This window comes from Canis lupus, chromosome 21 (genome assembly GCF_048164855.1).
Source record: "Canis lupus baileyi chromosome 21, mCanLup2.hap1, whole genome shotgun sequence".
NCBI lineage: Eukaryota > Metazoa > Chordata > Mammalia > Carnivora > Canidae > Canis > Canis lupus.
Genome location: NC_132858.1, coordinates 30,818,450 through 30,837,510, shown reverse-complemented (window position 1 = coordinate 30,837,510; position 19,061 = coordinate 30,818,450). Strand labels below are relative to the sequence as shown.

Genomic DNA, 19,061 nt, shown 5'->3' with positions numbered 1-19,061 from the left:
GTTGAGCATCTCCCTTTGGCTCAGGGCGTGACCCCAGGGGTCTTGGGATCGAGTCCCACATCGGGCTCCCTGCAGGGAGCCTGCTCCTCCCTCTGCCTGTGTGTATTTTATTACTTTATACTTTATTTAAGTATTTTATTTATTTTTTTGAGAGAGAGAGAGAGTACAAACAGGGGAAGAAGCAGGCTCCCTGCAGGGAGCCAGATGCAGGGCTCAACCCCAGGGTCCAGGATCATGGCCCGAAAGGAAGGCAAACACTTCACCACCTGAGCCACTCAGGTGCCCCAGAACTTGAGATTCAAAACACAATACCATTTACATTAACCAAAAAAAAAAAAAAAAAAAAAAAGCTTATGTATAAAATAACAAAATACACCAAAGATCTATATGAGGAAAACTGCAAAAACTCATGAACGACCACGAAGAAAAGTTAAATAAATGGAGAAATGTCCTGTGTTCGAGAAGTTAAATAAATGGAGAAATGTCCTGTGTTCGAAAAGTTAAATAAATGGAGAAATATCCTGTGTTTGAAAAGTTAAATAAATGGAGAAATGTCCTGCGTTCATGAACAGGAAGACCCCGTATTACCAGGATTCCTGCTCTTCCCAACTTGATGTGTAGAGTCCGTGCAATCCCAACCACGATTGCAGCAGGTGATTTTGTGGATGTCAACAAATTGATTTGAAAGTTTATGTGAAGAGACCAAAAAGACCCAGAAAAGCCAACACGATATTGAAGGAGAAGAACAAAGTTGGAGGGCGCTGCCCGGCTTCAAGGCTGGCTGGGGAGAGACAGCGATCAACACCACATACAGATGAAAGTAGACAGATCAAGGGAACAGAATAGAGAAGTCAACCCCACACGGGCACCTGGGAGGCTCTGTCGGGGAAGCGCCCGCCTTTGACGCAGGTTGTGATCTCAGGGTCCTGGGGTCGAGCTCCGGGTCGGCCTCCCAGCTCCTTGGGGAGCCTCCTTCTCCCTCTCCCTCTGCTGCAGCTCCCCCTTCTATGCTCTCTTGCTCTGTTAAATAAATAAATAAAACCTAGAAAAGAAAGAAAGAAGCCACATACGTGTGGCCAACTGATCTTTGACAAAGAAGCAAAGGCGGGCAGCCCGGATGGCTCAGCGGTTAGCGCCGCCTTCAGCCCAGGGTGTGATCCTGGAGACCCCAGGATGGAGTCCCACGTCGGGCTCCCTGCACGGAGCCTGCTTCTCCCTCTGCCCGTGTCTCTGCCTCTCTCTGTGTCTCTGTCTGTCTCTCATGAATAAATAAATAAAATCTTTAAAAATAAAAAAATTAAAAAAATGGTCCCGAGACCTTAATGGGCACCTCACTGAACAGGATGCACAGATGGCAAACAAGCACATGCAAAGTTGCTCCACATACGACCCACGAGGGAAATGAGAGCATCAAGACACCGATCCCTCCGCACGCCTGCTAAACAGCCCGGATCTGGGACATGACGTCACACGCTGACGACACACGGAGCGGCGGCGGGCATGCAGGGTGCGCAGCCGCTTCGGAAGACGCTTGCCGGCTTCTCACAGAACCAAACCACTTCTTCCCGGAATCCAGCACTCACGCTCCTGGATAGTTACCCCGATGAGGTGAAAACTTGTGTCCGCACAAAACCTGCGCACGGGGGGTCACAGCAGCTTTGCTCATAATTGCCCCAAACTGGAAGCAGCCAGCATGCCCTTCAGTCGGCGATGGTAACCTGCGGTTTTGTGCAGACCACAGAATGGTATTCGGCACCCACAGCAGAACACACACACACACACGCACACACACCCCTAAATGCTTATCGCCAAGTGAAAGAAGCCGCTCTGAAGAGGTTGCGTGCTGTGTGGCTCCATCCAGGACGTTCTCGTAAAGGCAAACCTACAAGACCAGACAAAGGCCAGTGGGAACCAGGGGTCGGGCAAGACTGGGGGTGGAGAGGCAGGCGGAGGGCTTCAGGGCAGGGAAGCCGCTCCGTGCCATACTCTGGCGCATCCGTGTCATCACCTGTGAGCCCAGGCCCACGGCGCACAGCCCCACCCCCAGCCTGAGGCACACCGTGGGCGTGGTGGGGCCTGTGGGGCTGTGCAGACTCGCTGAGCAACCCGCCAGGTGGGAGATGCCGGGGCGGGGGCGGGGGCAGGGGTAGGGGCTGGGGCAGGGGCTGGGGCAGGCACAGGGGCAGGGGGCAGGGGCAGGGGGCGGGGGCGGGGGAGGGGAAGTTTCTGCACCTGCCTCTTGGTTTTGCTGTAGACCTAAAACTGCTCTGAAAATTAAGTCTGCTTTAAAAATCAACATTAAGGGACTCCAGGGCGGCTCTGCGTGGAGCATCCTCCTTCGGCCCAGGGCGTGCCCCAGGGGTCCCAGGATCCAGTCCCACATCGGGCTCCCTGCAGGGAGCCTGCTTCTCCCTCTGCCTGTGTCTCTGCGTCTCTCTGCGTCTCTCAGAACAAATAAAATCTTTAAAAAATAATTTTAAAAAATCAACAATAAAAACAAAGAAAATCAAACTCTGACAACACTCGGAGAGCAAATGGAAGAGAAAAAGGAAACCGTTACAGGAATAAAGGCCACCTTAGGAATTTCAGAAGCTAAGAGCAGCTGCCACTTTGAAAGCCCAGCGAGGAAGCCAAGTCGTGGACCCGGAGGAAATGGAATGGGGAGGATGGAGCTGCCCGCGGTTCCTGGGAAGACAGGACGTGGGACAAGACGAGAGACACGGGTGAAGGGTTGAGCAGGGGGAGACCCTCCCGGAGCAGACACAGACAGGCCACCATCTGGCGCTCGGGTGCCCACCCGCCGAGCACCGGCGCACCGAGTCGGGGGCAGCGGGGTGGCCGCAGGGGTCAGGTCAGCGCCCTGGTCACACCGCCTTCCCCTGCGGCACCCAGTGCGCACAGGTCCTGGAGCAGGTGGGCGGCCCGTGGGGGTGCACGCGAGGTGCCGGGGCCGCGGGGCACCTATGCACTCAGCCCAGGCGCGGGAAGGAGGTGGGGGCGCGGCGGGTGCCAGGTCCCAAGAGTGCCACACGGGATCCCCGGGGGCTGGGCGTGGGGGCCACCGGCCCACAGGCTCAGGCAGTGGCGCCGCGGCGGGTCCAGGATGGACTGTGGAGGAGTCCAGGCCGTGGGAGGCTGGGAGGTGCAGGCGGGACACAGCCAGAGGAGGTGGGCGGGTGCCGGGGGGGGCCCTCTGTGGGCTTGCCACCCTCATGGCCACCTGCAGGCCCCACCCCCCGGGCTGTAACGTCTTGGCGCTTTCCTGTCTCCTGCTCCTTAGGCCCCAGCGCCCAGCTCCCGGACCCTGAGGCCAGGTGAGGGGTCCTCCCTCCATTCCAGGTCTTCGTCCCTCGCCCACCTTCAGAGACCTTTCTGGGAGCGGGATCCCCAGGGGCTGGCGGGCGGGCGACCTCCCAGGATCCAGGTCCCCTGGCCCAGGCAGGTAGAGGAGTGCGAAGTCCCGGCCCCCCCGCTAGGAGCCGATCTCGGGCCCTGGCCCTGCCACATAGACGGCTCCGCTCTCTGCCTTCTTCCTTCCCTGGTGGATCTTCCTTGGTCACAGACCCACCTCCTCCAGGAAGCCCTCCTCAAGCCTAAGCGTGAATTCTCCTGCGCCCCCTCCCCAAGCACTGGCTCCAGGGAAAGAGAGCTCTGGGGCGGACAGAAGGCGGGCGGCCGGGGCCACGGGGCTCCCGGCCTGGGGCTGAGTGGTGGTAGCAGGTCCAGGCCAGGACCAGAGCCCCCCGCCCTGCAGGGGTCAGAAGGAGTGCACCCAAGACCCGAGGATTTCAGAAACAGGGAGCTGCAGAGGTCAGAGGTCAGGGAGGCCCCACTCAGCTTTGGGGCAGGGAAGGCCGCCTGGCCGTGCCCCCCAGCACGGCTCCTCCATCCTCTGTGGCTCCGGCCTGCCGCCCGGGGCCGCCCCGCAAGCCCTTTGAGACCCCACCTGCGGCCTGGAGGCTGCCAGGCCTGGCCTCTGCGGGGCCCCAGTGGGCCCGGGGAGCCCCCAGATGCAGGGCGGGCCCCAGCCCCGTGCCAGGCGTGTGCCTCGAGGTGCACTCGGCGCCGCACAAACTTGTCTCCCAGGATTTTTCCACACAAAACACGTCTCCCAGGAAAGCAACCGGTCTGATGAGCTGGGCGTGCAGGCGTTCCCACCCCGCCCTCCAGGGCCCCCACAGGACCATCCTGCAGTGAGAGGCCGCCCCTGTCGGACGCGCTGGGCCTGGGATGGAGACCGGGACCCCTTGGCCCACAGCCGTGGCCTCCGGGACGAGCCACGGGGCCAGCAGCATCCGGACCACCGGCACGGTAGGTCTCCCACCTGCACACCACCATCCCCCGGCCCAGAAGCCCCACCCCCAGCCTCACCTCGGCCTTCTTGGGGACCCTCCCCTCCCCTCCATCCTAACCCACCTGGCCCTTCCTCTCCAGCGCTGACCACTCCTAGGACCCCCAAGCACCATTCCCACCAGGGACCACATCTCCTGAAAAGGCCCATCATGGATTAAGGCAAATGTCGTCAGGGCCCAGGGTAAGGGCCTCCCGCAGAGAGAGTGGGCCCCACAGGGACTTCTCGGGAGGCCCAGGAGGTACCTGAGGTCACCCACCCCCACCCTGCCACCCCTCCAGCACTGGGCGGCTCAGCCCCCACCCCCTTCGTCCACCAGGGCCCCATGCTGGGCTCAGTCCAGGCCTACCCAGGACGCCCGGCAGGTGCTGGTCCAGCTGGGTGGGAGCACGCAGGGAAACCTGGGGGCAAGCCCCGCCAAGCCTGGCCCCGCTCCCCACCCCCGGGGCCGACCCCTCACCCCTCTCTGGCAGGCCCCTGGGTTCTTCCTCCCCCAACACACAGCCCAGCTCCCGTACCCCCAGACCGGGCGGGAGGCTCCTCTGAGTCAGTGCCCTGCAGCAGTCCTGTGGAGCTGAGCCCCAACTCGAGCTGAGCCCTGACTCATGTGTAGGGAATGGCCTTGTGCTGCATGGCCGGGGGGCAGGAGCCGGGAGGGTGCCAGAGAGGCCCGAGCCAGCGCTTTGGAGGCCTCTGCAGAAGCTGGGGGTCGGGCCAACTGCTGGAGTCCACAGGCCGGAGACCTGGAGGGTCATGAGCCCGGGGCTGTGCCAGCCTAACCGTGTGCTTCTGGGGTCTCTTGGGCACGGGGTGAAGGTCCACAGGGCCCTCCTCTACCCCAAAACTCCACCCAACCCCCACCCTGAGCGCCACCCCGGGACCCTTGTGCCCCTGATGCCGACCCCTGCCTCGCTCAGGACTGGCCCCAGACCCCCTCCCCTCCGGACTCCCGGAGGTGCCAGAGGCTCCCCAGGGGCCTGGCCTGGGCCTTCCCAGGATCGGGAGGGCACCTGCCCCAAGGGCCCGGACCCCTGCAGCTCTGTCCCAGGATGTGGGGAAGGAATGGGAGGGAGGACAGTGACGTGGGCCTGTTCTTCCGCCCAAATTCCACCTTAAGCAAGCGGTGGCCCCTCCCTCTCACCTGGCCCAGGTGTCCCCGCCCCTGCCGCGCCGGGGCTGGGCCGCGTCTGTCTCCGGCGGCTCTGGGCGAGGCCAGTGGGGAGGGGACTCCGACAGGCCGGTTGGTGAAGACGCTTCGGGCCCAGGAGGCCCCGGCGGCCCCGCGGACCCAGGGCGCACCTGCCGCCATGCAGGACGGTAACTTCCTGCTGTCGGCCCTGCAGCCCGAGGCCGGCGTGTGCTCCCTGGCGCTGCCCTCCGACCTGCAGCTGGACCGGCGCGGCGCCCCGGGGCCCGAGGCTGAGCGGCTGCGCGCCGCCCGAGTCCAGGAGCAGGTCCGGGCCCGCCTCCTGCAGCTGGGCCAGCAGGGCCGCCACAACGGGGCCGCGGAGCCCGAGGGGGCCCCCGAGGCGCCCAGAGGTAAGCGGATGCCCGGGGTGGGCACCGGGCGGTGGGCACGGCCGCGAGGGGCCGCGGCGGGTGTGGCGGCGCGAGGGCCAGAGGCCGCAGGGCTGGCGCCGGGGCTCAGCGCCCTGACTCACAGAGACCTCGCCCTGAGTCACCGCCCCGCCCCACCGGGTGTGGGAGCAGCCCTGGGCGCGGCCTCCCAGCAGCGGGGACCCCGGGCCCCCCGGCAAGCCCGCCCGGAGCGCCGCCGGCACATGGCAGGCCCGCCAGGCCTCGCTGCCAGCCAACCCGGGACACGCGCGTCAGGGCCGCGTAGCGCGGCTCTCACACGGCCTCAGAGGCGCGACACACACGTCCATCCGCGGGGACGCGGACACCCCGACACCCAGACTCGGGAAGCACACAGACCTGGGAGGGGGCGGGTCCGGGACACCTGGACCAGGGACACCTGGACGTGACCCAGATGCTCTTGATGGGAACGCAGGAGGGGGTGCTCCTCAGTGCCAGGCAGGCCGCGTGGGTGCGCGGGGTGGGCGGACGCGCGTTAAGGGGCCTCCCACACGGCGCACTCGGGCAGCTGTTCTGAAGACACCGTCTCTACCTTTGCCAAACTGCAGCGACAGTGACAGAGGGTAGATGGTGAGACGCACGTCCCAGGAGTTCGGGAGCCCGGCCCCGGCGCTCCGTGCTTTTCCCACCACCTCTGGAGGGTCCCTTCCCACACAGCGTCAGGGTGCTGGCCAGCTGGGGGCAGGGTCACCCGAGCAGCCGGGGTTCCCGGGCCCCCCCACACCCCGGCCTGGGCCCCAGCCTTCTGTCGGCTAAGTAGTCGGGTGCCCAGGGGTCATGGGGTGGAGGAGGGAGGAGGGAAGGGTTAATTACCACCCTGGCTACCCTACCAATTAGGGGGGGAGTATAATTTGGAGGTGGGAGTAAGGTCCCCCCAGGCTGAGATTCACCAGCGTCAAAGGGTTAATAGCCCCTGCCCAGAAGCCTCATTAACCTGGGCGGGTCTGGGGAGCGCACTGGGAGGGGAGCCCCCCGAGGCCGGCTCCACAGCCTGAGGCCCTCCAGGAGGTCACCCCGAATGGCAGGGGGACGCGCGACCCCAGCAGGGACCCTACGGGGCGGATCTGCCCTCTGTCCAGAGACCCTGGAGCCCACCCAACCCCGTGCTGTGTTGGCCTGATTTTCTACCCCAGCAGCCACCCACCTGTCCACCGCCCCTCTCTCCTCCCTGTCGCCCCTCCCCCCTTCCCCCACTGCCCACCCCGTCTGTCTGTCCACTCACCACAGTCAGGCTGGCGCCAGCACCCCCAGCTTCCAAGCAGCCGGAGGGGCAGGCGTGGCTCCTCCAGGTGGGAGAGGGACACTCCTGTGTGTCCGCAGCCCAGGCCGGAGCGCACAGGAGGTCAGCGTGGCTTCCTGAAGGCGGGGGCCGGGAGTGCGCGCTGGCCGGCCCGGAGAGCTGACGCTGTCCCTGGCACACTTCCCGGGCAACCAGGCAGCCGGGGGGGTCCAGCTGGTCGGGAGGGGGCTCCGGAGAGGTCCGGCCAAGGCTGAGGCTGGAGGAGGCCCTCCGGCTCAGCCCCGACACGCCGTCCCGTCGGCAGGCCCGGCCCGCGGTCACTACCACACCCTGCAGGCTGGCTTCAGCTCCCGCTCCCAGGGCCTCGGAGGGGACCCCTCGGTGAGTAACGCTCTCTCCATCCTCAGGGGTCTCTGGGGGACGAGGGTGGCTCCAGGGTCGGGCGGGAGCAGGGCGCCCCGACGCCCCCTCACTGCCGACCCCCCCCACAGACTTTCTGGCCCATCGCCAAGCCCACCTACAGCCCTGCCTCCTGGTCGTCCCGCTCGGCCGTGGATCTGAGCTGCAGCCGCAGGCTGAGCTCTGCCCACAACGGCGGCAGCACCCTCGGGGGTGCGGGGTACGGGGGCCCCCAGCCTGCGGCGCCTGCCCGGCCCGTATCCTTCCACGAGCGCGCCGGGCCGGGTGGCCGGGCCGACTACGACACCCTGTCCCTGCGCTCACTGCGGCTGGGGGCCGCAGGCCTGGACGACCGCTACAGCGTCGTGTCCGAGCAGCTGGAGCCCCCGGCCGCCTCCGCCTACAGGGCCCTCGCCTACGAGCGCCAGGCCGCCTGCGGCCGCATGCAAGGCCCCGACTGGCCGGACGCCAGCGAGGGGCCGCCCGGCCGCCCCATCCGCGCACCGGCCATGCGGACCCTGCAGCGGTTCCAGAGCAGCCACCGCAGCCGTGGCACAGCCGGGGTGGCGCCAGGGGCGGCCCTGGAGCCCGTGGCCCGAGCACCCTCCGTGCGCAGCCTCAGCCTGAGTCTGGCCGACTCTGGCCACCTGCCGGATGTGCGAGGACTGGACAGCTACGGCGGCCACCGCAGCCTGCAGAGGCTCAGCAGCGGGTGAGCGGGCCGGCTTGGGAGGGACCGTGCCCGGCCTGGCCCCCCGGGCCCCCGCTGACCCCCACCCCCGCCTCCCTAGATTTGATGACATCGACCTGCCCTCGGCGGTCAAGTACCTCATGGCCTCGGACCCCAACCTCCAGGTGCTGGGCGCAGCCTACATCCAACACAAATGCTACAGCGACGCAGCGGCCAAGAAGCAGGTGACGGCCCCCTTGCCGACCCCTCCCCGCCCCCGCAGCTGTCAGGCTTCTGCAGACGCGTGTTGACATGTGCAAGCGTGTGCAGGGGCACAGACATGTGCAGAGATGGACATGCAGACCCCTCCCCAGGTCCCCGAGCACCTCTCACCTGCCCCCACGCTGACTGGGCACACGCCGGGTGGACTCCCCGGCAGACAGCGGGGAGGAGCGTGTGACGTGCATACACACAGCACCCCTGCTCACTCTGCACGTGTCCATGCCCCTACACATACCTACACACCCCTACACACCTCTGCACATGTCCGTGCCCCTGCACATGCCTGCACACACCTGCACACCTCAGCACGTGTCCATGCCCCTGTACACGCCTGCACACCCCTGCATGTGTCTGTGCCCTTGCACATGTCTGTACACTTTTGCACATGCCTGTACACCTCTGCACATCCGTGCCCCTGCACACATCTGTACACCTCTGCACATGCCTGCACATGCCTATACATCTCTGCACACCTCTGCATGTGTCTGTGCGTCTGTACACCTCTGCACACGCCTGGACACCTCTGCACGTGTCCACCCCCCTGCACACGTCTGTACACCTCTGCACATGCCTGCACACCTCTGCATGTATCTGTGCTCCTGCACACGTCTGTACAACTCTGTCCATGCCTGCACATGTTTGTACACCTCTGCACGTGTCTGTGCCTTTGCACACATCTGCACACGCCTTCTGCATGTGTCTGTGCCCTTGCACACGCCTGCACACCCCTGCATGTGTCTGTGCCCCTGCACACGCCTGCACACTCCTGCACACTTCTGCACGTGTCTGTGCCCTTGCACATGCCTGCACACCTCTGCATGTGTCTGTGCCCTTGCACATGTCTGTACACCTCTGCACACGCCTGTACACCTCTGCACATGCCAGCACATGCTTGTACACCTCTGCACGTGTCCACTCCCCTGCACACGTCTGGACACCTCTGCACACGCCTGCACATGCCTATACATCTCTGCACACCTCTGCACGTGTTTGTGCGTCTGTACACCTCTGCACATGCCTGCATACCTCTGCACGTGTCCACCCCCCTGCACACGTCTGGACACCTCTGCACATGCCTGCACACCTCTGCATGTGTCTATGCTCCTGCAGAGTCTGTACACCTCTGCACATGCCTGTACACTTCTGCACGTCTGTGCCCCTGCACACATCTGTACAACTCTGCACATGCCTGCACATGCTTGTACACCTCTGCACGTGTCTGTGCCTTTGCACACGTCTGTATACCTCTGCACATGCCTACACACGCCTTCTGCATGTGTCTGTGCCCTTGCACACGTCTGTACACCTCTGCACACACCTGTCCACCTCTGCACATGTCTGTGCCCCTGCACACGCTTGCACATGTCAACACGCGTCTGCAGAAGCCTGCACACACGTACACACCTGCGTCTGTCTCCATCACCAGCACCGCCCTCGTGTCCTCGCGTATGTCTACATACGCCCGTGCGACATGCACACGTGTGCTGACAGCCACGCGGCTGTGTGTGCAGGCCCGCAGCCTTCAGGCTGTGCCCCGGCTGGTGAAGCTCTTCAACCACGCCAACCAGGAGGTGCAGCGCCACGCCACAGGCGCCATGCGCAACCTCATCTATGACAACGCAGACAACAAGCTGGCCCTGGTGGAGGAGAACGGCATCTTCGAGCTGCTGCGGACGCTGCGCGAGCAGGACGATGAGCTGCGCAAGAACGTCACAGGTGGGCCTGCCCGCCCACAGCCCCGGGCCAACGCCGCTGCCCCCTGCCTTTCTGCCCCGTCCTCTCTTCCTCGTCCCCACACCCCCTCGACCCCCACTCCTCTTTGGCACATCCCTGCCCCCGAGTGTTGTGCTCTCCATGGTGTCACCGCCCCACGACCTGCAGGTCCCACGTAGGCTTTCTCATGGGGCTGTTGGGTGAAGCTCCCAAGGCCAGCGGGAGCGTCGGCCCCAGTCCCCCTGGAGGGCCCGGCGGGGCCCAGCAGGCTGTCGCTGACCACGGCTGCGGCACCCCCGCCGCAGGCATCCTGTGGAATCTGTCCTCCAGCGACCATCTCAAGGACCGCCTGGCCCGGGACACCCTGGAGCAGCTCACGGACCTGGTGCTGAGCCCCCTCTCAGGGGCCGGGGGGCCACCCCTCATCCAACAGAACGCTTCTGAGGCCGAAATCTTCTATAATGCCACTGGGTTCCTCAGGTGGGCCGGGGAGGGGACGGTGAGCGGGTACAGGCCGTGCTGGCAGCCAGGGGCAGAGGGCTGGGTGCCTGGAGCAGGGACCCTCGGCTCTGAGGTCGGGATGGTCGGGCGGAGCTGGCCAGGGGCTGGCGAAACGAGGCACAGGTGCCGACACAGGCGGGACGGGAAGCTGACAGTGGCTGGCGTGTCAGGTGTCGAGGCTCTGGGGGCTGCGGGCTCATCTGACCCTATAACCCCACTCTGGACACTCGGACGGGCGACTGGGCGATGGGCACACAGAGGCACCAGGGCCAGCAGCGCCCGCTCAGGGGACAGAGGGGGCCTTGGGCCCAGGGGCACAGCCCTTGGTCGGTTCCCGCTGGGGGGCCTCTGACCTTCCTCCGCCTGCAGGAACCTCAGTTCGGCTTCCCAGGCTACTCGCCAGAAGATGCGCGAGTGCCACGGGCTCGTGGATGCCCTGGTCACCTACATCAACCACGCCCTGGACGTGGGCAAGTGTGAGGACAAGGTGAGAGGCGGCCGCGGCCTCAGGGCCCGGGGGGCTCCCAGCCCACTCTGACCAGGGTCTGCCCTCTGCAGAGCGTGGAGAACGCCGTGTGCGTGCTGCGGAACCTGTCCTACCGACTGTACGACGAGATGCCGCCCTCGGCCCTGCAGCGGCTGGAGGGCAGGGGCCGCAGGGACGTGGTGGGGGCGCCCCCCGGCGAGGTGGTGGGCTGCTTCACGCCTCAGAGCCGGCGGCTGCGAGAGGTGGGCACGGGCAGGGCCGCGGGGAAGGGGAGGGGAGCGGGGCCTGGGCCCGCCCGGCTGACCCTCCGCGCCTGCCCCCAGCTGCCCCTCACGGCCGACGCGCTCACCTTCGCCGAGGTGTCTAAGGACCCCAAGGGTCTCGAGTGGCTGTGGAGCCCCCAGATCGTGGGGCTGTACAACCGGCTGCTGCAGCGCTGCGAGCTCAACCCGCACACCACCGAGGCGGCCGCGGGGGCGCTGCAGAACATCACCGCAGGCGACCGCCGGGTGAGGGGCGCCGAGCAGGGATGGCAGGGGGTCTCGGGGGTTGGCAGGAGCCGAGACACCAGCGGGAGGGACAGGATGTGCGGCCGGAGGGACAGGGCGGGGGGCAGCCCGCAGAGGCGCGGCCGAGGATTCGGGTACACACTGGCCGTAGGCGCAGGCCGAGCCAGGTCACGCGGGGAGGCTCCGCGGGGGACAGAGGGACGGACAAGAGCCGGCCTGGCCGGCCGCCCTCACTGCTGCCCTTGCACCCGCAGTGGGCGGGCGTGCTGAGCCGCCTGGCCCTGGAGCAGGAGCGCATCCTGAACCCGCTGCTCGACAGGGTTCGCACCGCCGACCACCACCAGCTGCGCTCGCTGACCGGCCTCATCCGAAACCTGTCTCGGAACGCCAGAAACAAGGACGAGATGTGTGAGTGGGGCCGGCGCCCAATCTGCCCTCACCCTGCCCGCCCTGCCCTCACCCTGCCGGGTCACAGGCTCACGCCTGCACTTCCTGGGCTGGCCTCTGGGAGGCGGCGGCGCTGGGGAAGCCGTGGTGGGTGGGGGGGACCGGAGCGCTAAGGCGGCCAGGAGTGCAGGTGGAGGCTGGCTTCCCGACCTCCCGACCTCCTCCCGGCAGCCACCAAGGTGGTGAGTCACCTGATTGAGAAGCTTCCTGGCAGCGTGGGCGAGAAGTGTCCACCGGCCGACGTGCTGGTCAACATCATAGCTGTGCTGAACAACCTGGTGGTGGCCAGTCCCATCGCCGCCCGGGACTTGCTCTACTTCGACGGGCTCCGAAAGCTGGTCTTCATCAAGAAGAAGCGGGACAGGTGAGCCCCCCACCATCCATACCTGCCTCATGGCTGGCACGTCCCCCCACCGTCTGCACCTGCCTCGTGGCTGTCCCGTCCCCCCACCGTCCACACCTCCCTCGTGGCCGCCTGTCCCCTGCTGACTCCTTTCCCCCCCACCAAGCCCCGACAGTGAGAAGTCCTCCAGAGCGGCCTCCAGCCTCCTCGCCAACCTGTGGCAGTACAGCAAGCTCCACCGGGACTTCCGGGCGGTATGTCCCAGCGATCCAGGGCAGGCAGGGCCACCGGTGTTGGACCTGGGAGCAGGACCTGGGTGCAGAACACTGGGGTGAGGGGGAGCTGAGCAGGAGGGGGTGGACACGGGAAGTCCTGCGGAACACGCAGACTCAGGAAGTGGGCAACACAGGACACCAGAGACCCAGAGAGAGGGGTCCAGGCCCAGCGGACCAGGAAGGGTGGGGCCTGGGGAGAGCAGGGCCCAGCAGGCAGGCACCCTCACTCTGGGCCTCCTCTCCACTGCAGAAGGGATATCGGAAGGAGGACTTCCTGGGCCCGTAGCGAGGCCTTCCTGGAGGAGGAGGATGCAATGTAGCCCGGCCTACAGGAGACAGGCTCAGCTCCGCACTGCTCGCTGGCCAGCCCAGCGGAGGAGGCTGACGGCCTGGGGCCTCTCGCTGGAGCCCCGTGTGCAACTCTGAAGGGCCCAGGACACCAGGGAGGGGCTGGGGGCTGGTTGTAGGGACTTGGCTTCTATAGGGCAGGGGGTAGGGCAGGGCTTGAGGCTGCTCTGGTGCATGGGGTGGTGACCAGGTCATAGGGGCAGAGGTGGGAGCTGCCAGTGCTGGGAATAAAGGTGGCCATGAACACAGCCCTGCAGTTTTCTTCAGCGGGCCCGACCCAGGGACACAGCAGCGTCCCTGAGCACAACCAGGCCTGACCCTGGGGATACTCACCCCCTGAGCACCCCCAGAAGCTTCTCCAGGTCAGGATGCCCAGGACAAGGAGGAGAGAGCATCCAGCGGGGAATGCTGGCAAGAACGGAGGCAATGGGGCAGACAGCAGGGTGAGCCTTGATGCCAGCTGAGGCCCAGTCACAGCAGAGCTGGGGACTTTGTGCAGAGAGGGCCGACCGGTCCCTGCAGAGCCACGAGCTCCCCAGGCTGCCCTGCTGCCCCGTTGCGCTGTACTCATGTGGCCCAGCACCTCCCTCCGCCCTGCCTCACTGGGCCTGGGGTCCTGGCTGGGGAGTCACTCTGTCCAGCTGAGTCCCGGGATCCCATCTCGCCAAACCAGGCCATTTGGTGGAGAAGCTCCCACTCCTATTTTTACAAGCAGAGGCTTCTTCCTTAAAGCTCAGAGCCTGAAGACCAAGGGGCGTGCCCACCACCACCCCACCACCCTGCCACCCCGGGGACGTGGCTGGATCAGAACGGGGCTGGGGGCGCTCAAACCCCCAAGCAGACAGACCCAAAGAGGCTACTACAAGAGATGTCCCTGAGCTGGCTCAGGCTGGAAGATGGAAGTTAGGACTGCATGGACGGCCAGATTTGTGACCAAGGGGACATGGGCATGAGAGAGGGGAGGGGCCGAGGGCCACGGACAGCCTGAGACAGAAGTGAGGGGTGCCCCGCCCAGGGGCTGCATACCCTCTTCCTGCCCCGGAGAGGAGAGGCTGAGGCCCAGGCAGGATCTAAAAGGACTTTATTGTCTGGAGGCACAGTGGAGCAGCTCCCCTTCCCTGAGTGTCTCAGGGCTGGTGGTCCTGCTAAGAGGAGAGAAACCCCACCCACCCCGCACCCAGCTGTCCTTGAGATCTTGCTGTTCCGGCCGGCGGGGGCTACACATCCTCCTCAGACACCAGGCAGTAGAAGTCTGTGCGGGCGCTGTAGTTGCGGGAGCCAAGGTCCGAGACGTCCACCTCGCTGCCCCGGCCCTCTCCAAGCGAAACCCCACTTGCATGCGGTGGAGCTAATGGCTCCCCAAAGATAGGCCCTCGGACACCTGGGGAGAAGGGCCAGGCCTGAGGCTGCGCTGCCCACAGCCATGGGTCCCCCCCTGCTCGCCCTCTTGCATGGTGGCGTCTGAGGTCCTGGACGTTCCCAGGCTGGCCTTGGGCCCAAGCGCCTCCAGGACAGAGGGTGTGCTGGGGAGCCAGGCCCACCTCTGGGCTGCAGGGAGGAGTCCCCTCCACCTGGACCCCCCTCTGCCTCTGGGTTCCTCAGCCCTGCGGACCACCACGCCCCCCGTCCAGGCCAAGCTTCTCAGGGCCAGGGGTGGGGCCAGGTGAACATACCCAAGTCCCCCTCCGGGTCAGGGTCCAGCTCCAGGTGCAGGGTCCGACCCGCTGGGAGGTGGCCTTGTACAATAAGCATGGGGTCCTTGTCATCCTGCAGCCGGGTCTGGGGGTCTCCCTCCGTTGCTCTGTACCGCACCTTTCGCGGGAGCGCCAGCTGTAGCTCTTTCCAAAAATCTGAAGAAGGAGCCTGGGGGCCAGGATGGAGCCGTTGGCCTGGCCACCCTGGCCTCAAAGAGCACCCCTGCAGGCACGTGCTCACCGGGCTCCAGGGACCTCAAAGGAAGCCCTTCCCCCGGGTGCAGGCCACAGAGCCCTCACCCACGGGGCCCGGGCCCACGGAGGAGCCCCTCTCCGGAGCCGAGTACCACCCATCCGTATTTCGGGGGCCCCCCACCCCTCTCCGCACCACGGAGCCGGGCCTCCAGAGCAGGAGAGTAACCAGGTGGCGGTGCTGGCGCAGCAGGTGGAGCGCGGGGTGCATGGGGTCGCGCCTTTGGCCCTCGAAGGTGATGAAGATGGGTCTGCGCGTGAGCTCCAGCAGCCGGCACAGGCCCTCCCTGCGGGGGCGGGACCGTCAGGGGGGCGCGGCCGCGGGCCCACCCACCCCGGCGCGGGACCCACCGGAAGCTGTGGCTGCACCAGGCCCTGCCCAGGAAGGCTTCCGACAGCACCACGATGAGGCGCCGGCAGCGGCTCAGGTTCACCAGGAGGTCCGCGGAAGGCTCTGCGGGAACCGGGCGTCGGCGGGGCCGCGGAGGGCGGGGCGGGGCCTGGGCGGGGCCTGGGCGGGGGGCGGGGCCCGGAGCGAGACGGGGGCGGGGCCTGGGTGGGGGCGGGGCCGCGGAGGGCGGGGCGGGGTCTGGGTGGGGGCGGGGCCGAGGAGGGCGGGGCCGGGCCTGGGTGGGCGCGGAGCGAGATGGGGCGGGGCCCGGGGCGAGAGTGGGCGGGAGCTTGGGTGGGGGGCGAGGAGGGCGGGGCCAGGGCCTGGGTGGGTGCGGGGGCCGGGGCGAGACGGGGCGGGGCCCGGAGCGAGATGGGGCGGGGCCGAGGGGCGGGGCCCGGGAGCGGGGGCGGGGCCCGCGGTACCCGCGCGCGGCAGGAGGTCGCGGTCGTCCAGGAAGAGCTTGTAGCCCCGACGCCGCTCGAGCTGCGGCTTCAGGATGAAGTTCACGAATTTCCGGTCCTCGGGGCTGTCGCTGTAGGAGACGTAGGCATCGTAGAGCTTCCCGTCTGCGGACGGTGGCGGGTGAGCGCTCGGCCACCGCCGGCTCCTCTGACCCCCCTCCAGCCTGCACGGGACCTGAGCCTAGGGCGGCCCGTAGCCGACGCGGCCCCACGCACCGTTCACCTCCACCTCCCCGTAGGCGTCTTGGTACCAGAGCAGCACATTGAGTCGACACTTCACGTAGAGCAGGGCGGCCAGGAGCAGGGCCAGCAGGACCAGGAGTGAGGCCAGCACCGCAGCCACGTGGCCTGCTGGGCCTGGGGACAGAGCTAGAGCCTGAGTCACTGCTGCCCCCGCCCAGCCTTCTCCAAGCCTCCGAGTTCCCGGTGCCCCTAGGCTCCCCTTCTACCTCCCGCCCAGTGTACCCCACTCACCAGCTCTCCAAAGAGTGAAGGGGGAGGAGCTGACATTCCGGATGGCGCAGGTAAAGGTCCCATAGTCCTCAGCATGGGTCAGGTTGACCCCCAGAACACTGGACACAAGCACCTCTGATAGGTTGTCCTTGACCCTGGGGGGATCAACGCAACCCTGTCACCTGGGGCCTGAGAGCATCAGTGGCTGCCCCTGGGTCCCGCCTGTCCGACTGAACCCCAGAGGCTACAGATGTGGGCCCCGAGCAGTGGGTCCACGAGCTGAGAGACGTGGCCACAACCTGGTGGGGGAGGGTCTGTTTGGGTTTACCGACCCTGATCCGGGGTCTGGGTTTTGGGGGTGAATGCCTAATTCAGGCCATAGGATTGTGCTGGCACAAGGTGCACATCCGAGGGGGCCACCTGTCCCTGCAGTCACTAACCCTTCGTCTGTGCCAAGAGTGGCACTCTTCCCAGGTCCAGGTGGTTATAGAGCAGCATCTAGGTGGCCATGGGTATGACCAGGGTAGTCACCTGACCCTCGACAGTTCTGTCTCTTACCAGGAGTCTTCATGGAGGCTGTAGTGGCTCCCATTGCCCAGCGGCAGCCTGTCTTTCAGCCACTGGACGGAGGGCAGGGGACAGTGGGGCCCAGAAACCACCCAGGCTGTGCAGTTCAGAGCCACTACACTGCCAAGGGCGGGCCCCAGGGCCTGGTTTCCAGTCGGGGAGAGGAAGTCAGGGGCCCTGTCACAGACACCTACTGAGAGAGGACCCAGTGGTTAGCCCTGCCTGGGAGGCCGGGGTCCCACCAACCACAGACGGCCTGTGGGCCAGGAAAAACACAAGATGCTCAGTGGTGTGTGTTGCTTGGTGGCCACATGATGTCCCTGCACAAGGCCCCCGGGGGACACGGCTTGGCACTCAGCAGGTCTCCCGCCAGCAGTGGCTGGGTCTGGGCTGTTCTGCCCGCCGTCCAGGTGGCTGCTCTGTCCTCAGAGGGGACCCCAGAAGGCAGCAGCCAGAGTCATAGCTGAGCCGACCCACCCAGTGGGGCCCACCTGGCTGCCCGTCCCCCAGGACATGAGCCCAGCTCCCACACGTTCTGTGTACATCTGCTGCCCACGGCTGCAGTGTCCACCCTGTGCGTGGCCAGGCTCCTCGACCTGCCTGGAGGTGCTGTGCGCAGGGAGCAGTGGCAAGCGTGAACTCTGGTGGTTTGGGGGCTCAGGCAATGAGTATGTCAGCACCTTCCTCCTGGGATGGGAGCGCGGGATTGCAGGGCCTGATACTCCTGGCCACCGGCAAGCTTTCTCCCTGAGACCTAAATTTTCTGATTTTTAAATCAGGGTAAAGAGTCCTGGTGACCATAAATCATCTCAGTGGCCCACATCTACCCACCTTGCCCCTGGGGCCCCCCCAGCAGCTCCCACTCCTAGTGTCCCTGGGCTTTACTGACCCCATGACCATGGTCTGGAGGCTCTGGGCCTGTCCTAATCGTGGGGTCATGACCTCGGACTATGTGGGAGGTGCGAGCATAAGCCTTTGTACCCTCGGCTGGAGGCCAGGCTGAGAGCCCAGGCAACCTGGCAGTGTGGAGCCAGCCTGAGGGACAGGAGGTAGGAGTGGGGCCCGTGCCTGTCCCTCTCTGACCCGTCTACCTGCCATGGTCTGGCCGGGGCCTCCTCGAGGCAGGCTGGGCACTGGTGCCACCCCCCGGTTCCACGGGGCTCCTTGGCTGAGCAGACTGGTCCCCCAGGGGGTGGGCAAGACTCACTCTCTGTCTTTGCGGCCGGTCAGTCAGGGCGCCAGGACGGGTCAGAGGCTGCTGCCATCCCAAAGGAGAAAGTTAAACAAGAACAACACGAGTTAACATGTAACTTTGCAGCAGCCGCCTCGTGGCTGCTGGTGACACCGGCACAGCGTCACTTGGGGCAGGTTACACGTGGCTGGAGTGGGCAAGGCCCGGGTGGCTGGGAGGGCCTCAGACTGAACCTCACGAGTTCCCGGGTCACCGCAACGGCCCATGGACGGACCAGGGGTGCACAGCCCTGCACCGCTCATGAGGCTGGAGGTGGCTGCGTTCCCACTATGTCCTGGGACAGGGACGTTGCATACCAGGAGGGCCGCTGGGCAGGCCCTGAGGGTCAGAGGTCACTTGAAGCTTGCCCACCAGCAGTAGGTGGTGTAGGTGTGGGCTGCCGGACTCTGAGCCACAGTCCCACTGGAGCGGTTTGTCCCGTGTGCACGTGCGTGTGCGACACAGCATCGCCCGAGGCTGAGCCGGGCCGCAGTCAGCAGCAGGAGCGGGAAGCGGGGGGCCTGCTGGCCTGAGTCTGCGCAGGCCTCGAGCGGCCCACCCCCGCGGGCTCCCACAACGGCGTCCCCCTACCCGTCTGTCATTTCCCAAACCAAAGACTTCTGTCCACTTTGTGGGTGGCCACAGGTGGCCCTTCCACGTCTTCAAGATCAGAAGAGCTTTTACCCCTGGAAAGGCAGCCTCAGGCCTTCCTGGAGGTTAAGGCCAAACTACACAAGCAGGGACAGGTGTCCTCACCCTGCACACCCCCCTGCACACCGTCCCCTGTGTAGCCTGTTTTGCACACCCCATGCACACACAGCCCTCTCTGCGCACACACCTGCCTTAAA

At 65.7% G+C, this 19,061-nt stretch overlaps 2 protein-coding genes across 5 annotated transcripts; one reads left to right on the top strand and one right to left on the bottom strand.

Annotated features, from left to right (window-relative positions):
* The first annotated feature begins 4,174 nt into the window (after positions 1-4,174).
* Positions 4,175-13,409, top strand: PKP3 (plakophilin 3). Of its 2 annotated transcripts, XM_072791267.1 has the most exons (15): positions 4,175-4,311; positions 4,435-4,534; positions 5,695-5,890; positions 7,492-7,568; positions 7,679-8,298; positions 8,378-8,501; positions 10,050-10,254; positions 10,557-10,731; positions 11,122-11,239; positions 11,311-11,481; positions 11,563-11,748; positions 12,003-12,156; positions 12,367-12,559; positions 12,705-12,792; positions 13,064-13,409. In XM_072791267.1, the coding sequence occupies exons 2-15, from the start codon at positions 4,517-4,519 to the stop codon at positions 13,097-13,099; spliced, it is 2,361 nt and encodes a 786-aa protein (XP_072647368.1). In that variant the 5' UTR covers positions 4,175-4,311; positions 4,435-4,516; the 3' UTR covers positions 13,100-13,409. The 2 variants fall into 2 exon arrangements, with proteins under 2 accessions (XP_072647368.1, XP_072647367.1); XM_072791266.1 differs by lacking the exon at positions 4,435-4,534 and having other exon boundaries at positions 4,196-4,311.
* An 816-nt stretch (positions 13,410-14,225) lies between these two features.
* On the bottom strand, positions 14,226-18,217 carry SIGIRR (single Ig and TIR domain containing). Of its 3 annotated transcripts, none has more exons than XM_072791268.1 (9): positions 18,074-18,217; positions 16,974-17,175; positions 16,437-16,570; positions 16,179-16,331; positions 15,924-16,067; positions 15,459-15,561; positions 15,244-15,394; positions 14,835-15,024; positions 14,226-14,542 (listed from the first exon to the last, which is right to left on the bottom strand). In XM_072791268.1, exons 1-9 carry the CDS (start codon positions 18,078-18,080, stop codon positions 14,379-14,381), a joined length of 1,248 nt encoding a protein of 415 aa, XP_072647369.1. In that variant the 5' UTR covers positions 18,081-18,217; the 3' UTR covers positions 14,226-14,378. The 3 variants fall into 3 exon arrangements, with proteins under 3 accessions (XP_072647369.1, XP_072647371.1, XP_072647370.1); XM_072791270.1 differs by having other exon boundaries at positions 16,179-16,319; XM_072791269.1 differs by having other exon boundaries at positions 16,974-17,172.
* Positions 18,218-19,061: the final 844 nt, after the last annotated feature.

Excerpts from the sequence above, each read along its gene's own strand:
- PKP3 (XM_072791266.1), top strand. The coding sequence starts at position 4,231 with ATGGAGACCGGGACCCCTTGGCCCACAGCCGTGGCCTCCGGGACGAGC. Across the intron at positions 5,891-7,491 it reads GGCCCCCGAGGCGCCCAGAG|GCCCGGCCCGCGGTCACTAC; the intron begins GTAAGCGGATGC and ends TCCCGTCGGCAG. Across the intron at positions 10,255-10,556 it reads GCTGCGCAAGAACGTCACAG|GCATCCTGTGGAATCTGTCC; the intron begins GTGGGCCTGCCC and ends CCCCCGCCGCAG.
- SIGIRR (XM_072791268.1), bottom strand. Across the intron at positions 15,395-15,458 it reads TGGTGCAGCCACAGCTTCCG|GGAGGGCCTGTGCCGGCTGC; the intron begins GTGGGTCCCGCG and ends CCGCCCCCGCAG. Across the intron at positions 14,543-14,834 it reads TGACCCGGAGGGGGACTTGG|GTGTCCGAGGGCCTATCTTT; the intron begins GTATGTTCACCT and ends CCTTCTCCCCAG.